The 17,902-nt window shown below is 37.5% G+C and overlaps 1 protein-coding gene and 1 long non-coding RNA gene across 4 annotated transcripts in view; one reads left to right on the top strand and one right to left on the bottom strand.

Moving 5' to 3' along the window:
• Positions 1-17,902, top strand: part of dpy19l3 (dpy-19 like C-mannosyltransferase 3) — a 99,004-nt gene that overhangs the window by 24,637 nt on the left and 56,465 nt on the right. For all 3 annotated transcript variants that reach the window (XM_087995849.1, XM_087995850.1, XM_087995848.1), the window contains exons 3-7: positions 1,917-2,041; positions 13,713-13,803; positions 14,937-15,058; positions 15,203-15,348; positions 15,715-15,838. In XM_087995849.1, coding sequence (XP_087851975.1) covers positions 1,917-2,041; positions 13,713-13,803; positions 14,937-15,058; positions 15,203-15,348; positions 15,715-15,838 — 608 coding nt within the window. The remainder of the gene's footprint in view (positions 1-1,916; positions 2,042-13,712; positions 13,804-14,936; positions 15,059-15,202; positions 15,349-15,714; positions 15,839-17,902) is intronic.
• LOC148147316 (uncharacterized) overlaps positions 6,034-17,902 on the bottom strand; it is a 74,054-nt gene continuing 62,185 nt past the window's right edge. The window contains exon 4 of the long non-coding RNA XR_015759945.1: positions 6,034-6,259. This is a non-coding gene — a long non-coding RNA (uncharacterized LOC148147316). The remainder of the gene's footprint in view (positions 6,260-17,902) is intronic.

Genomic DNA, 17,902 nt, shown 5'->3' with positions numbered 1-17,902 from the left:
CAGCCTAATTAAACTGAAAATTCTTCGAAGACTTCCCTTTGGCAGATGGTAAGAAAGGGAGATATTCCTGGTCAGCCAAGTGATGCGAGGCAAGTTGGAGGTTCTCATGCAGATTACAACATGCACGTATAAGTGATATTGTCAAAGCAATTCAGACGGACATCATGAGTGATTTGTAACATCACACAAAGCAAAAGTTGTCAGGTGTATTTAACTGAGAAGGCTGTGAGAAGGTGATTCTTCATTCATGCTTAAAATGTGATGAGTGATAACTAAAAGGAAAACATTCAGGACTCTATTAAGAGTGAATGTCTGTTTCAGAGCGTGAGATGGATTAGTATAATATTGTTTATAAAAGGGAGACAAAGTAACCTAAGTAATTACAGGTACATTGTTTGAAATCTGTGGTGGGGGAGAATTTAATGATCTTTGGTTAGAGACCAACTTACTGTTTAGGAAGAGAAAACAATTAGAAAGGCTGATGCATATTTCAGTAAGAAAATATAAGCCTGATAGTTAATCAAGACAGTAAAGGTTTTTAAGAGGTCTGTCAGACAGAATCTGTAGAATTCTCAAATTGGAATAAAAGTAATTATCTGTTTGATAGCTTTTCTGTGAAATTAAATAGGTGAGTAATTATCACCATTGTTTATATGGTTATAGTATTGTTTATAATAGCTTTTGTCATTGGATCCTAGATAATGCTGGAAAGGCATCAGTTGTATTGGAGTAGTTGAGGTAACTTACATCCATGCATCTTAGAACTAAATACATAGGTGAGGGATAAAAGAATGAAAAAAATGTGCTGATATGATTCGATGACATCAGTTATGGAACGTAAAAGCTGGCATGGTCTTGTTGAGTTGAATGCCCGGATTCTGTGCTATAAATTCTATGTAAGTGTATGTGTATCTGTACATTGGTAACTTCATTCACTGACCTTTCATGTGTAAAGGATTATACACTTTGAGACAATTTACTTTGTGTACTTTATCTCTCAATTTATCCACAAAGTTGAGCTCCTTGCCAAGCCTATTGCCACTTTGTGTCTAATCCATGACATATTTTGACTACGATTAATTTGTCTATGTACTGGACTGTTGCCAGTGCAGTACAAGGTTTGGTTTTCATAATATTCCAAATACTGATTCTCCATGTACCAGTTAGCTTTCTGTGACTTTATTGCCTATATAATTACCAAGCGCCACTCCTTTCTCTCTCTTATTGCTTCCTCAAATACCACATTTAAATTGTGGTGCTGCTGCCTAGCTTTGACTGTGCTAATTGATCCAACTTGATGAAGTTCTGTCACTAAAGCTGCTACTAGCAAATCTGCTGTTTCTTCACATCATTGATATACAACACATTCAGCTGTTCATACAGGCCACCATAACACTATTTGTTTTCTGAACTGTGTCAATCTTTTTCAAAAGCTCTATTATTAGAACAAAACTGCAGTCAACTGTTTACAGATGTGTATGTATTCTTTTTCATTGTTACTGCTGGAATTCATTTCTGGCTACAGGGCAAATTGGGAACTTTTTCACATAAAAGTAGCATTACAATATAAATGCCAAAGACACCTGAGGATGCTATTATCACTTGCTTCTCCCCAACAATTTTACTAAGTTACATACAACATTTAAACATGATCTGAAATTGCCTATTCTTATTTGTGTTATACTTTGCATAGCTAGACATTTGGAAAATAATTGATATAGTTATGAGCTTTTGGCCTTCAATTTCAATTACAATTAATGTAACATCCCATTCCAACTGCGATGGGTTTCGTTTTAAGGTTTCAAGTCCTATCTGTTCTTGAAACAATGCAATAAAAACACTGAAATAAGTGTTCAAACAAGTGGGTTTCTTAAGAATTATTGGTTATTTTTATAAACAATTGTGTAATTCCATAGGTCCACTGGTATTGAAGAATATAACTTTCCTGCTTGGTGGATTTCTGGCAATTTTCTTAGGACTTCTAACCTCAGTTTATCTTGCAACTTTGCACGAGAATGATCTGTGGTTTTCTTCAATCCAGGTAAGGCTGAAATCCGTTAATAACGCTAAAGTTGAATGAGTAAAATGGCATTGAGGATGGTCATTCCTTTTTGTAAAAAGGCAGTTGTTTTGATTTTGAATTTTCTTCTCCTAGATTATAATTTGGTTTAATTTTTTGCATTGAATATTTTCCACTGGAAATCTCGTCCGTTAATAATGTGTATACTTGTAAGTGAAATATTATATTGAGCTTAAAACATTGCAGATTGATCTCTAATAACATGCCAAACGTGGACCAGTCCAGTCTCAATATTGATGTGGGCTAACTAGATGATTCTACATAGGGGAATAAAACATATAGGCAGCCATTTTTTAAATTTTCTATGTTTTGTTTTTCAAAAATTATTTTTACAAGTCTCCTTGTTTTAATCCTTTTCCTTTTACTCCTAAACAGCTAAATCACAGTCAATTGAAACACTCTTCTCTGACTGTGTTATTGTGTTTAATTGTAAATGGGTGATTGGCAAGAAATGGGAATTAATTTGAGTGATATAGACCAAAATTGTAGTTGTTGGCTCAGGGATATAATTTTTTATGTAGATATGTATAAAAGATTAGCCATAGTTCCACACTTTACTAACTGGCTTTCTGGAATAGAACATGCAAGTCTAAAGATGAAGATTAGAAGTTAAGAAAAGAAATCAGGCAGAAACTTCATTCCTGATGCCATTACTAAAATTGTCAGAATACAAATGTAAGTAATCAGGATGTGATTACCTTTCAATGTTCTCAGTTTGAACCACACAACCAATACAGGAAATAAGTGACTCGCTGGGGGTGGACTAAGTCCCTACCAAGAAGGAAACAAGATACTGCCTTGACAAAATCACTTGTTATCAAAAGTAAAGTATTTTTTGAGCTGGATGATCACCAATTGGTCATGATATAGGTTGCTGTCTTTTCTGAGGTTTTGGATGAAATGTGTAAGGAAGATGACCTGATAAATGCCTATAAGACATGATAGCCTTTGAAGAACTTGGGGAAGGCAGATGGTCATTCCAAGGAGGAACATATTATGGACTTAAACATGTTCTATAAAATATTGATGAAGTCCCACTTGGAGAGTCCTGGATTAGTACTACTGTTAAAGTTGCTGGATTCTGCTAAGGTATCCCATGAACAAGCACCTGAATCAAACTGGTGTTTCATTCTCTGACAGGAAAACCTTGTTGGACCAGATATCTACTGCCTTGAAAAGGTTCCTGTCGAAGTAATCCTTCCTTACAATTTTTTTGAAACAAACGGGATGGCACAACGAGTAGAAAATTTGATAATGGCCAGGTACTGGATGCAGGCATCAATGCAATGGAATGATTTTTTTTTTAAAAATGAGGAAAATGAACCTTAGCAAATTTGGCTGCTAAAGCAGAAGACAAGATGAGAACAATAGTAGGCAAATGAATCCCACGAGTACCCAATGAACAGTTAATACATGCTTCATTTATGGCACAAAGTTAAATTATGTGATTAATTGCCTGATTAATTGACAAAGACCTTGAAATAACACAACACAAGAGTCTCAAAGCACTAGCAGCTTTAGTTCTGTGTTGAATATGTGAGTCATGGCTCCTTTAAGCGTATTGTGCTGGATAGTGCTTGTTCTTCACTGGTACATGGATAGATCTAGCTAGGTAATGACCATAAGCACAAAGTTAAAGGCTAGAGAAAGACTACTTGTTTTAGACTAGGTGATGACAACACTCTCTCCTATTGATTTAACCTACTCTTTTTTTTGGAAAAAAGGCAGATAAAACCTAGCATGGCGCATGTTAACACTATTATTTTCAGCAGTCGTTGGATCTGCAGTTTACCCAGTCAGACCACTATTGCATTCCCTTAAGGAAACCTGATGTTACAAATCAGAATGCTAGATCAAGTATTAATGGTATTAGGTGACAGGATTCAGAGAGGTAAAAATCAAATTTTTCAAGTTGCATCGACAATTTGCTCACCTTGATTGTCAATTTTTTTTTCTTTGCCATTAATCATACACAGGTCTATAGTTCTGTTCTCCCTTTAAATTACATTAGCTATCCTCCAGACCTGTGGCAGTTCACATTTTTCGAACAAGTTGTCCATTGTGCAGTAATTCTTCTGTTAGGTCTTCCCTAGATTCTTTTAAAATATGCAATGCAATCTGTCTGGACCTGAGAGTGATCTTCTTTTCAATATATTCGCTCGTATCTAAAATGTATTTACTTAATTGGCCAGCTTAAATGGTGAAGCAAAATAATTATTTAATATTTCCTGTCTCTTTGGGGTTACCTCTGAGGCTATACTTGATGGTCCTAATCCCATTCTTCCTTTTTAGATGTGCTTATGTTTTATCACTGGTATTTTGTTTTGTCTTCCTTAATGCTTTAATCTTTGCCATCCTAATTTGTTTTCTTTAATACTCTCCTGATCTTCTCATATTTCACCTCTCTGCTGCCTCTGCTCAATATATATCTCTTTCCAACTCTTTCATGATCAGTTATGTCATTATTCATCCATGAAATCTTGCTAGTGTTTAGCATTTAACTTTTTTCACTGAGAACCATATTCTTAAACTTTGAACACTATTAAAAGTTTTCCATTGTTCTGCACTTTTTTATGGCAATATAGCTGCTCATTTTATTTTCCCCAAGTTCTATTCTCAGCAACTTAAAATCAGTTTTAGTGTTAAAATCAGAAAAATCAAATACAGATAATTTACTGAAATTCTGTGTAGTATTTTAGCTGGTCACCAATCTGCAGTTGACAACTGCCCCGATATAGCCAGTTCACATAAAGAATTTACTCAGAATGGTTTGAGGGTATGAGTGAAATACAAATCGGGATATCTCATGCCAGTGCTGAGAAGTGCAGCAAAGGTGGCTGCCAGATGACTGCACAACTGGCAGTGATGACATCACAGTGGTGTGGCAGAGCCGTTGGTTACAGTGGTATTTTTATACCTCAGCCCCACTCACTCACACCAAGGTTTATGGCCTACCATTGTCATTGTTGCTTCTAGCATCTTTCTTTACTCATTCTCTTTAACCCTTGCACCCCAGACCACTAATCTTGCAAGCTTTCTGAACTGCATACCCACTGACATACAACACCTCAGCACCTAGCCCTCGCCTGCTCTAGCATCAGCAGTTCTGCCACCCACCTTCATCTCACTTATTCTATCTCTTTGTCTCATTTGAAGAGAAATGAAGAGCAATTCCTTGCCCAGCTGGAAATGACCTTGACTCTGCTCATGTGGTGATACCGAGAATCTTCATGTCCTATCATCCAGATAAGATTCATTGTCAAGTGCTGTGTTGCAGTTCCATTATCACCACTGTGAGCATGTTAAGAATACATTCAGTCTTCTACGCCTATTTCAAAATTCATTCTCTCGTCTCCTACAGGCACCAGTGACATTGGCAGAGTCACCACAATCAAGAGGCTAGCCCTTCAGGATACCACTTCCTCCTTTGCTGTCTGAGGAATAAGCCATAGATCCCTCAGAAAAAGCACCAGTAAGGCTGTCTCCTCGGGTACTGACACCTTGGTGGGTCCGTTAGCTAGAGTAGAGTTGGGCACATTCTGGTGGACATGTGATGGCCACATCTCCGCTGCTAGTTGAGGAAAAAACACTTCAGGTCACTAGTACTCTGAGGACAGCTAAGATCATGTACCTGCATTACTCCAGGCAAAAGACATTAAGAACTCTATCAATAAACACATCGACTTAGATCCAATCTACCTTCCTTTGGGGGGAGAAAAGAACCATAAATGACATCACCCACCTTAAGAAACCAAGACCTATAAATAAAGAGGCGGGACATACCATCAGCGCTTCACCAGAGACTCTAATGATGGTGACAAATGTCTGAAAACAAATCTTCCAGCTCAGCAAGCTAACTTACATAATTATCATCAACCTGAGCTACAAATCTTCTCAAAAATCACTACCATCAAGAACTTTATTAAAAACCACAAACTGAAACAGCAGGCAGGTTTGTTGGAGGCACTTCGGGAAAACGATGTGAAGATTGAAGGAGTCCACCTAGGTAATCTGTATTGTTCTGTTTCTGGCATGCAAGTGTCTAGTTGCCTCTATGGATATGTTGGCAGCTCCATGGACACTCAGGTCTAGCACACTCTGTATGTTCCAGATATACACACAGACCTGCACACCATGTTCCCTTCATTCTAGCTGCAGATACTGAGATTGCAACTATACCTAGTAGGAGTGAAAGGAAAACAAAAACATTATAAGAACATATTTATGATATGGATGTCACATCATTGTAAATATTTTCTCACATTTGAGAATATATGTACATTTGCCATTATCTGTTTGAATAAATGCCTTTTTAGTTGCAACTACAAGAAAGGAGGTATAGAGGCTAGCCATCCTTAGCAGTTGACAATGTTTTAACTCTGTCTGAGTGTTAATTATCCTTTCAATACCACCCATATTGTATAAAACTTCACCATAATTGAATAAGGGCTCATCAGATGCTACGAAGACTTCCATTTGTTTATAATCTTAACTTTTATTAATGAATATGAACAGTATATTAATGTGTTAAGCTGGACTTACAGTTGGAATTACACGACGGATGCTGGCCTCATCAGCATCAGAACATTTACATTCAGTGAAAGATGACTTCATGCAGTTCCATTCCATTGAAGAAGGTTGACAAAGAAGTCCTGCCTGTGTTACCTTGGCCAGTCCTATTGTGCTGTAGGATGCTGAAGATACCATTCCGTCTGCAGAATGTTCAATTCTTTCAGTACAATGCTATGGTTCTCACAGATTCTCATAATCCATCACATAGTCTCAGTGCATCCTTCAGTCATCCAGAGTAGAGATTCCAGGATTAAGTGGCGTCCTTTGTATGCACAGTAGTGGTGCAAACCTCCACACATTGACCTGCTTTTAACTGTTATAGCTTCCACTTTTAATTCTGCTTTCTTACACTGTTGAGACTCAACACTCAGTTTTCTTATTCTTTTCCTTTTATTTAGAAACTCTTGATATCCATTTTTTATATTCCTACTTAGCTTCCGTCTGAGACTATAATTTCTTCCTGCCTTTTAGGCATTCTCTTCCATTTGTTATATTCTGACCAGTCATCTGACCTACTACTCAGCTTTCCATAATTTCTTTCCCTAACTTATTTAGTTGAATCACCCCTTTAGAATACTTCTTTATCATAGGAATATACTTATTCTGAGTATTTAGAAATGTGACTTTAAATGTCTCACTTTTGATCGATCTCCTAGCTTGGTATGCCAATTGTCCTCAGCTAGTTCAGGTTTTATGTTCATATGACTGCCCTTGTTTACATTTAAAATATGATTCTTGGATCCAATATTCTACCTTTTAAGCTGGATGTAAAATTCAATCCTATTGTGTTTGCTGCTACTGAGGGGTGCTTTTACTGTGGGCTCATTTGTTAATCTTGTCACAATAATGCCAAGTCTAATATAACATATTATCTAATGTGCTGCCAAATAAATTATCTAGAAAACATCCTATGAACTCCTCATCCAGGCTACTAATATTAATCTGTTCTTTCGAGTTTACATGTAGATTAAAGTCACTCATTGATATTGCTATCACTTTATTGAAAGCATCCAATATTTCTTCTAAGATCCCTTGTCCCACATTGTAATTATTGTTAAGTCATAGATCACTTACACAAGTGACTTCTTTCCCCTACTATCCCTCATCTCTATCCAGTCTGATTTAACTCCTCCTCATACTCTTTAATACTGTGTCTCCTTCCCATGTTGACGTAAGCTGTTTGACTTTATATAGGCAATGTCTTCCTTTCTTTTTTCACAGTATATTTTCATTTCATTCATTGGTAGTCCTTTGCAGACAAGGATGACTCTGTCTCACACTCAGAGTGAGCCTGTAGGTGAGTCCGATGCAGCTTCTGCAGACTCTGTAAGACTTGGGGCAAAATATGGTCATGGGGAAAGGTTGGTGGGGCATTGGTGTGACAGCCGCTGTTTATGCCTGACTTCCACTTTTTCCCGACAGCAGGTCTCCAGGTGCTCAATGTCTTCCCGGATGCTCCTTCTCCACGTTGGACAGTTTTGGCTCCATGATTCCCAGGTGTCAGTGGGAATGCTGCAGTTCACCAGTGAGGCCTTGAGCATATCCCTGAAGCATTATATAGTACATGTGTACACAGCATATAGTACATGTGTATCGAGCATACAGCTTAAAAAACTTAATAAAATTTGTAAGATGAGTATTCATGATCATTTTTAAATGAATAGACAACTGAATAGGAAATATCTTCAAATGTTATATTTTATTTATTTATGCCAATTTGGTTTTTGAATAAATATTTCAACTTAAAAAGATATTTTTTTCAGTAGTTCTGTCGAAGACTCTTGAGAATAGCTTTTCAGAAGTGTTTTTGGAATGGCATTTGGAATCGCTTGGAAAATTATATGGAAAAGTTGGAAGAAAAGCAGCTGTTGGAAAACTTTCTTTCTGTCATGGTGCATACATTGCAGCTTGGTGCATTTTTGGTTGGGTACAGCTGTTGCTTAATTTAATTACATACCTCTGTTGCCCCTAAGCCTCTGCATAAACACATTATTATCCATGGTGGGCCCAATCTGGCTACATCCTGGATGAGAATTTCAACCTCCTGTAACTAAGAAGCAAGTGCATATTCAAAAATATCTGCGTAAAAGGCATTTGAGAAGTGGGTGTGATGTTACGACTTGTTGTCTCTTGGTACTTGCTATTTGTCTTGGAGTACATGGGATTGCATTTATAGAAGCTGGGTTGAAGTAATTTTGCTGTTTTCCTTTCCTACAGACACTGAACACTACTATGTCTGGATCTTTGAATGACAGTATTGTGCTCATGCCTGAGCTGCTTTTGCTTAGCCAATGGCAGGTGATCATTCCAAACAGAAATTGGTTTGACCTTACACCTTATTCTACGCTACTGTGCTTTGACATTTTTCTCCAGGATGTAGCCAGATTAGATCCACCAGCTTCTGCTAATATGTTTGTGTAACAGCTTGGAGTTAATTATTTAAATTATGTAACAGCTGTATCCAATCCAAAGTATTAGAACTAGAATAAGCTAATGCTTGCAAGTGTGATTTTTGGCTGCTAAAGAAGTATGATTTGGGAGAGACTAACAGAGTATGAAGGAAGCTGAGTGAGTAGAGTTTGCCTGTAATGGAATTTCAGCACAGCAGCATAGTTACTTTAGATTGAGTTTGTATGCATTTCATGCAGTGAAACAATTGAAGCGAGTGTTTCATGGAACTACAAGAAGTCATTTTAAAATAGTAAAATGTCAGAGGCAGTTCAAAGGAGTGATGTGACTAAAAATGCAGTCTAAAAGGTGGGTTTGACTGTGCCTTTAAAGAGGGAAGAGGAAGATTAATAGGCTTTAGGAGAGGATTCTAGAGTTAGGGTCGGAGAAGCTAATGACACGGTGGCCCGTGGTAAGTGGAGAAAAAACAGATTGAGAATGTGCAAGAGATCAGCATTGGAGAAGCAAAGTTATTCCGAGGAGTTGTAAGACTGAAGAGGCTTACATCAATGGAATAGGGCAAGACCACAATCGAGTTTGTAAACCATTGGAGTAAGGACTGTCTACAGGTAAAATTTTTGGCAGATGAAAATAATTGAAGGAGTGTGGGAGAGAGTAGGATTGGGGCTAACTGGATTGTTCTTTGGAAGAGGTAGTGCAGATTTTGATGGTCTGAATGGCCTCCTTTCTGTGATGTTTCATGATACTGACTCTAAATGCTGTGCATTTTGAAAGGTGTACTTTTGATAATTCTACTCCTGTTTATTTTGGATAGGTTTAATTATTATTACAAATCTACAGCACTTTCGATTGTTTAGCATTCCTGTTGTCAAACTCAATAAGCTGCAGTATAGACCATTATCCTGTGTGCTGCATGGTATTGTGGTCTCTGCATTATTTACATTTTCTACTTTGGCTGTTTGTAGAAGTTTAAGAGGATATTGGCAATCTCTAAATGAAGTGAAGTAATATTCTAGACTGAAAGATTACAATTTATGACTCTTCAGCAAATCACAGCACGACTCATATTGCCTGATTGTGCATTGGATTTTTAATGAAGATAGGTGCTACATTGAACAGAGCAGTGTAACAGCTGTTATGGCCTTGAGGCAGAGAGCGAAAGACTATTGAGATTTTGTTACATTCAATGGCATCTCATCATGACTTTGAAGAAGAGGAAACGTCAATTTGAAACTTCTGCTGTTCTATCCCAGTATAGTTTGGAAAGAAATGATAAACTAACTATTGTTCATGCTGCCACTCATGAAAACAATAACACCTCATCTTGGGAACTGGCAGCAACTAGAATCTGGTCATTTCTGCGGACAATAGAGATTATCCCATTGCTGGGTCTCTCAGTGGGAGTAATTCTAGGATGCTTTCACTCCTGGTATGTTCAGTCACTACATGAGAATTTCCTATGGTTTTCAAATATACAGGTGAGTTCTTTGCTGATATATTTGAAAGAAAGTGGTTTCCAAAGGCAGCAGTTGTGCCTTCAGTTAACATGCTAATAAATTGGAATATTTTCAACTCACTGTAGAAATGAGAGTACTTATTTGGCCAGCTGTAAATATGTAGAAACTGGCAGTAGTCTTAAAATATTGTATATGATGTTGGTTATTTTGTTTAATTTTTAAATCAGAATTAAGTTCTTTGTTCATGATTATCTTTCTCAAAAAAACGCTATCAGGAATAAGATATTTGTGTGCTTCATCTTGGACCATTTTATTAACCATTGAGAAAGTACTCAAATTGATTTCTGTGTTTGCCCACTCAAAATATTGGCTATATTGAGAAAGTAATCCCTTAAATTTATTGTCCTTGCTGTTGTTATGTTACTGCTTGAGGAAGCACATTTATGTCCTTGGACATTCATGTTTTCAATGCTATCCAAGTGTAATCTGCAATCTTCAGTTTTTCAGTAACATCAAAATTCAACTACACTTAAATATGCCCTGCATATTGTACATTTAAGATTACTATCAAAAAAGAAACATGGAGAAGAAATAGAAAATTGTGGAAATAGTCAGCAGCTATGGCTGTAGAATCGACATCAAAGAAGTAAAACTTTACATTAACAGTTCCAAAACAGAAAATCCAGATTCTTAGCAACTCAGTAGCCTTTAATTTATAAATCCATGATGAAAAGCTTCATTGACAAATGGACCGACCTTTTGTCTCTTATTGTTTTTGTTAACTGTGTGATTGTCACCCAGATGAAACCTACATGATTAGTTTAGTATTCATTTAAGAATCCAGTAATTGGGCATGCTGTATTGATATTTGAGATGGTTTAGGGCAGGATGGCAAGGGAGTTAGTGTAATAAAGCACGGAAACAGACCCTTCGGTCCAATCAGTGCATGCCAATCATAATCCCAAACTAAACTAGTCCCACTTGCCTGCTCCTTGCTCATATCCCTCCAAACCTTTCCTATTCACATATTTATCCAAAAGTCTTTAAAACTCATCAGATTTCCTTTGGCTTTCTGGCGGGTGATTAGAAGTTCTACATTGAAGTAGAACATTTTGCAAACTCACTGATTTATGGGAGGCATAACTGAGATTGCCATTTACTTTCCATTTACGGCTCTGCTTCCGATAGTGAACAATGCAGGCAGAAAGCATCCCACATTTTTGAACTTGCCTGCTATTGTCAGTTGGGACTGAATCTGCATCAGTGTAGGACTGAAGTGTCAGCCTATATTATACAGTCAAGTCTTTGAAGTGGAACCAGAATCTACAACCTTCTGACCTGGGGGTTAGAATGCTACCACTAACCCATCTGGACTTGTTAACAATCCTGATACTCACTTCAGTGCATGGGAATATCTTCTGTCAAAGTGTGACAAATTATTTAACTTCCCATGACTCAGTTGGAGCTTTAGCTCTACTGTCTAATTCTGTCTCTCGTGTTTGTTCTAAATAGGCTATCTTCCACTCAAAATATTTTTGGCTTTGGAGGATTTTGTGTCTTACAGATGATGATTATGTGATCCCTAAGTACTTTTGTAGTATTTTTTGCAAACGTTTTGGGAGACAAGGAAGTTCTTCTTAAATTTGCAGTAGTCATCTCGAGATCCAGTATTAATGGGTTGCATTTTCGTAATTTAAAGTTTAGTTCTGCCTTTTCATCACCAGTCATCAGATCAGCTATATATTTCAAAGTTGAAAAGGCTGCCAGTGTTTTTGTTTGGAAGCTTCTGAACGTTTTGCTTACAGAACTCAGCAGAGACTTGTGTCAATTTTGGCATATGATGCAAGAAAGTGTGGAGGGCAGCTTGGACTCATCAATCATTGACAAAATCCCAGCACTTGCAGGCAGCAATGGAGATTCATAGGAAAAAATAGCACTGTTTTCTCACTCTGGATGTGGAAGGTTCAGGCCAACTTAGCATTACAGGAGATCTCTCTGTTTTTGAATACAGAGGTTTTATCCTGGATCAAGTGGTAATGGAAGTGAAGGGATAGACTGACGAACTCTTTGTATTGGCAATGTTCACAAAATGTTGACCATCCTTACTATTGGCAAAAAAGGGTGGCACAGTGGCTCAGTGGTTAGCACTGCTGCCTCACAGCGCCAGGGACCCGGGTTTGATTCCCGCCTTGGGCGATTGTGTGGTGTTTGCACACTCTCCCCATGTCTGTGTGGATTTCCTTGGGTGCTCCGGTTTCCTCCCACAATCCAAAGATGTGCAGGTCAGGTGAATTGGTTCATAAATTGCTCGTAGTGTTAGATGCTTTAGTTAGGTGTAAATATGGATATGGGTATGGGTGGGTTACTCTTTGGAGGGTTGGTGTGGACTTGTTGGGCTGAAGGGCCTGTGTCAATTCTGTAGGGAATCTAATCTAATCTAACAGAAGATTTTAAGTTTGGAATTTAGAAACATACTGTTTTTGTGTGTCAGCTGGTATTATAGATGGATGGATTATTTGTATTCATTAACCTGCTACTTACAAATAATATTAATTGTTTGGAAAATTACTAAATATTTTTAAAATATTTTATACAGCAAATAGTCTGTTCCATAAAGCAAATTTTTCAACCCAGTTATTTGTATGAATTAAAAAGATAAAGTGTTGGAGCAAGTCAACTGAAGTTTTTTTTTAGATTAGATTTGATTAGTTACAGTGTGGAAACAGGCCCTTCGGCCCAACAAGTCCACACCGACCCGCCGAAGCGTATACCACCCAGACCCATACTCCTACATTTACCCCTTCACCTAACACAACGGACAATTTAGCATGGTCAATTCACCTAACCTGCACATTTTTGGATTGTGGGACGAAACCGGAAAATCCGGAGGAAACCCTTGTGAAGAAGGGTCACTCAATTCAAAGCTCGACTCTGATTTTCTCTGCACAGATTTTTCTCTGCAAGACCTGCTGAGTTTCTCCAGAAGTTTCTGTTTTTGTTTTCAATTACCAGCATCTGCAGTTCCTTTATTTGAAATGTATGAAGTAGTCGGCATCCTGTTTCCACTAAGATTAAAAACTTCCTAGTTTTTAATATGTTTTTGAAGATAACTTTTAAGTGTACCTTACAATTTAGTTCTGTAAGTAAATATTAATTCACTTAATGAACACAATTGCAATCTGTTTTACATGCAGGTGGTTGAACAGGAAATCTCCTTCAGGACAGAGTGTGGCCTATACTATTCATATTACAAGCAGATGCTGCAGGCCCCAACCATAACCCAAGGTGATTATATACTTCTAAGGTTTGTGTTGACACTACTGTAAATTATACTTTAATACTATCAAAGTTGGGGTAAGTATGCAACTATGAACGGCATGTATAAGAAATATTACAGAGGCGCTTCATGCACCATAAATTCAATTTTTGATGTGCACTCCACTGGGACATTTTATTACTGTCAGTTTATAAGATATCTAACCAAACTGATGCTTTTTTCCTCTGGTTTAATTGGAAACACCATTCAAGAAGAAATTTTTTTTCATATAATAGCTTTGCATTCTTATTGATATTATATTGTCTCTTATACAAAAGTATACTGTAAAAATTAACAGTTTGTGCAATAACCAGTCTACTTTTACTTGTACGCCGTATTTGGACTCTAGCTCCTCTATGTCATTTCAATGTATATTACCAGCTGGCTACTAAGGAGTACCTGGATGTCAGGAGCACTGGATATTGCACAAACTGTTAATTTTTACAGTATACTTTTGTATAAGAGACAATATAATATCAATAATTTATATTTTCAACACTTGCAATACTAACCTTTCCTGTATTGGTTATGAGCTGAAACTTTATTGCTGGAACAGCACAGCAGGTCAGGCAGCATCTAGGGAACAGAAGATTCGACGTTTCGGGCACATGCCCTTCTTCAGGAAAGAAGGTTGGTTATTGGTTATGAGACAACTCACCTACTCTGTAAGTCTGATTGCTCGAACAGTTTTGTTGGTTTAATTCTGAAACCTGAACGATTCGGTAGAATCTAATACTGATGCAAATTGTAAAGAAATTAAGCTTTGAACATTTGTTTTAATCTCTTAAAACCCCAAATTTGCAGTTAATATTTTAAAAAATTCTTGTTTTTTTTCAGGAATTGAAGCATGATAACTATAAACACTCTGAATATAATATTGGAGTCTATAGTGGGTTATTCTAAGGGGAGAAGTTTTTAATGTATCCCTTTACTCAGACAAAACCAAAAACAAGAAAGGCTACAGTACTTTATGGTGTCTACAGCAGTTACCACGTTTGTAGGATGTTTTGATATTTAAAAATGAATATCACGTGCTAATGTCTTCATGTTTATTCTTAGATTCCTGTTCATTTTTACAAATGTTGTGATTTGTTATGTAAAGGATTGAAGGAACTCTTGTATGACAACAAAACTGAATCAAGGAGAACAATAAATCTGCTGAAGCGGATGAACATTTACCAAGAGGTTGTCCTAAGCATATTGTACAAAATGTTATTTATTGAGGTAAGACCCAAATCAGCTTTTGCAATACAATGAATGTATTTGAATTTGAATATCTGTAGCTTATTCCAAGCTTTAGTAAGTTGTTGTCTTAGTTTTTGTTGTTCTGAAGTATTGTGAAGATTATTTCTCTCATATTTCTAACAGAGATATTTGGAACCAGTCTACTTCTACCTGTACACCGTATTTGGACTCCAGGCCCTCTATGTAACTTCAATGTATATTACCAGCTGGTTACTAAGTGGAACCTGGATGTCAGGAGCACTGGCAGCTATATGGTACATTCTAAACAGGTAGGCATCAATACCTGCTGGTGTAGAAACATTATAAAACATATTTATTAAAAATATCATCATTATATGTACTCAGTACAAGATCACTCGTTGTGAATATATCCCCATTTTGAGGTTTGAGCATTGTTGTGACCCCTTGGTGAGAATTAAGAGAGGGGGTGATTTTTCTAGCCCTCATAGGTCTTTTCTGTCCAGAGTTTCAAGGCGGCTGTGGCTCATGGGAGCTGATACCCCCACAGTTTCATTTTGTGACGTCCCTTGGGATCCCAGAGCCCACTTTAGTAAGCCCTGAGCTATAGAAACTGTAAGTACTGATCCATATAAATTGAGCTCCTATTTACAATTATTTTTGTTTGATTTTTATAGAGTGGATACAACAAGGGTGGAATTCACCATTCCACTGAGGGAAAATTGGTCACTTCCATTTTTTGCATTACAAATAATGGCACTCACATATTACCTTAAACCACAACTCAAACCTACTCAACAGGTACGTATCGACATTTATTGTTGTAAAGCAACTGAATGTGACTCAGTATGGAAGTGTGCATTGTAATTGTTGAGATGCTTGTATTCCAAGACAAAATATATGATAAAACTCAAGATTAAAATAAGTAGGACTAATTAAGAAAATATTGGTGTTCAATGCATCCTACTGTTGATTGAGTACCACATGCAACTTGCCTACAGACAATTCATATGCGTTCCATAGTCTACTACTCCCTGTGTGAAAAAGCTTCTACTCACATCATTTTAAATATATATCCTCCTATTCTTTCTGTGTCCTTTTGTTTCAGGAGCAGCTTCTCCCCATCTATTCTGTCTAGCCTGCTCATGATTTTGAAAACCTCTATGAAATCTCCTTTCCATCTTTTTAGATTGTTAGATATTTACAGCACGGAAACAGACCCTTCGCTCCAACTTGTCCATGCCGACTTGATATCCTAAATTAATCTAGTCCCATTTGTCAGCACTTGGCGCATATCCTTCAAAGTCTTTCCTGTTCTTATACACATCCGGATGTCTTTTAAATGTTGTAATTGTACAAGCCTCCACTACTTCCTCTGGCAGCTCATTCCATACTCGCACCACCCACTGCGTGAAACGGTTGCCCCTTAGGTTCCTTTTAAATCTTTACCTTCTCACCCTAAGCTTAAGCCCTCTAGCTCTGAACCCCTCCCCCCCCCCCACTTAGGGAAAAGACTTTATCTATTTACCCTATCCATGCCCCTCATGTTTTATAAGCCTCTATAAGGTCACCCCTCAGCCTCTGATGCTTCAGGGAAATTAGCCCAAGTCTATTCAGCCTTTCCCTATAGCTCAAACCCTTTAACCCTTGTAAATCTTTTCTGAACCCTTTCAAGTTTCACAACATCCTTCCTATAGGTGGGAGAACAAAATTGTACATAATATTCCAAAAGTGGCCTAACCAATGTCCTGTACAGCCGCAGCATGACCTCCCAACCCCTGTACTCGATGCTCTGATCAATAAAGAAAAGCATACCAAATGCCTTCTTCACTATCCTATCTACCTGAGACTCCACTTTCAGGGAACTATGAACCTGCACCCCAAGGTCTCTTTGTTTAGCCACATTCCCAGGATCTTACCATTAAGTGTATAAGTCCTGCCCTGATTTGCCTTTCCAAAATGCAGCACCTCACATTTATCTAAATTAAACTCTATCTGCCACTTCTCAGCCTATTGGCCCATCTGATCAAGGTCTTGTTGTAATCTGAGATAACCTTCTTCGCAGTCCTTTATACCTCCAGTTTTGGTGTCATCTGCAAACTTACTAACTATACCTCCTATGTTCACATCCAAATCATTTATATAAATGATGAAAAGCAGTGGACCCAACACTGACCCTTGTGGCACACCACTGGTCGCAGGCCTCCAGTCTGAAAAGCAAGCCTCCACCATCACCCTCTGTCTTCTATCTTCGAGCCAGTTCTGTATCCAAATGGCTAGTTCTGCTTGTATTCTGTGTGGTCTAACCTTGTTTACTAGTCCACCATGAGGAACCTGTCAAACACCTTTATGAAGTCCATATAGATCACGTCCACCGGTCTGCCTTCTTCAATCCTCTTTGTTCTCATTTTTAAGGAAGTAACAGTGTCACCCTCTCCAGTCTTTCCTTACAACTGAAGTTTCTCACTCTTGGAACTATGTTTATAAATTAAATTATTGAATGTTAAAATCAAAGGTCGTTATAATTACAGACATAGTCTTTTGTTAATACAGACCTTGAGTTTTGCGCCATGGCAATGCCTCGACCAATCAAAGTTTACTTTCCAACCAATCATCAGCACTCTCCTCGTATAATATAACATTTCCTTTTTACATTGGTATTATTTACAAATATTCTGATGAGTAAATGATGAAAACTTTGGCAAAATATCTTCTTTGTTTCTGTTGAATTGACTTAAGACTTGCAATTAAAGCTCAAGTGAAAATCCCAAACATTACAACCTGCATCCTAGAATCTAAAAAGAAGTGGCTGCAGAGATTGATGCATTGTTCATAATCTTCCATAATTCTCTTCATTCTGCAAAC

This window comes from Chiloscyllium plagiosum, unplaced genomic scaffold (assembly GCF_037043375.1).
Source record: "Chiloscyllium plagiosum isolate Xiang-an unplaced genomic scaffold, Cpla_swu_hap1 HiC_scaffold_17, whole genome shotgun sequence".
Lineage (NCBI taxonomy): Eukaryota > Metazoa > Chordata > Chondrichthyes > Orectolobiformes > Hemiscylliidae > Chiloscyllium > Chiloscyllium plagiosum.
Note: the sequence above shows the minus strand (reverse complement) of the source record. Positions and strands in the feature narration are given on the sequence as shown.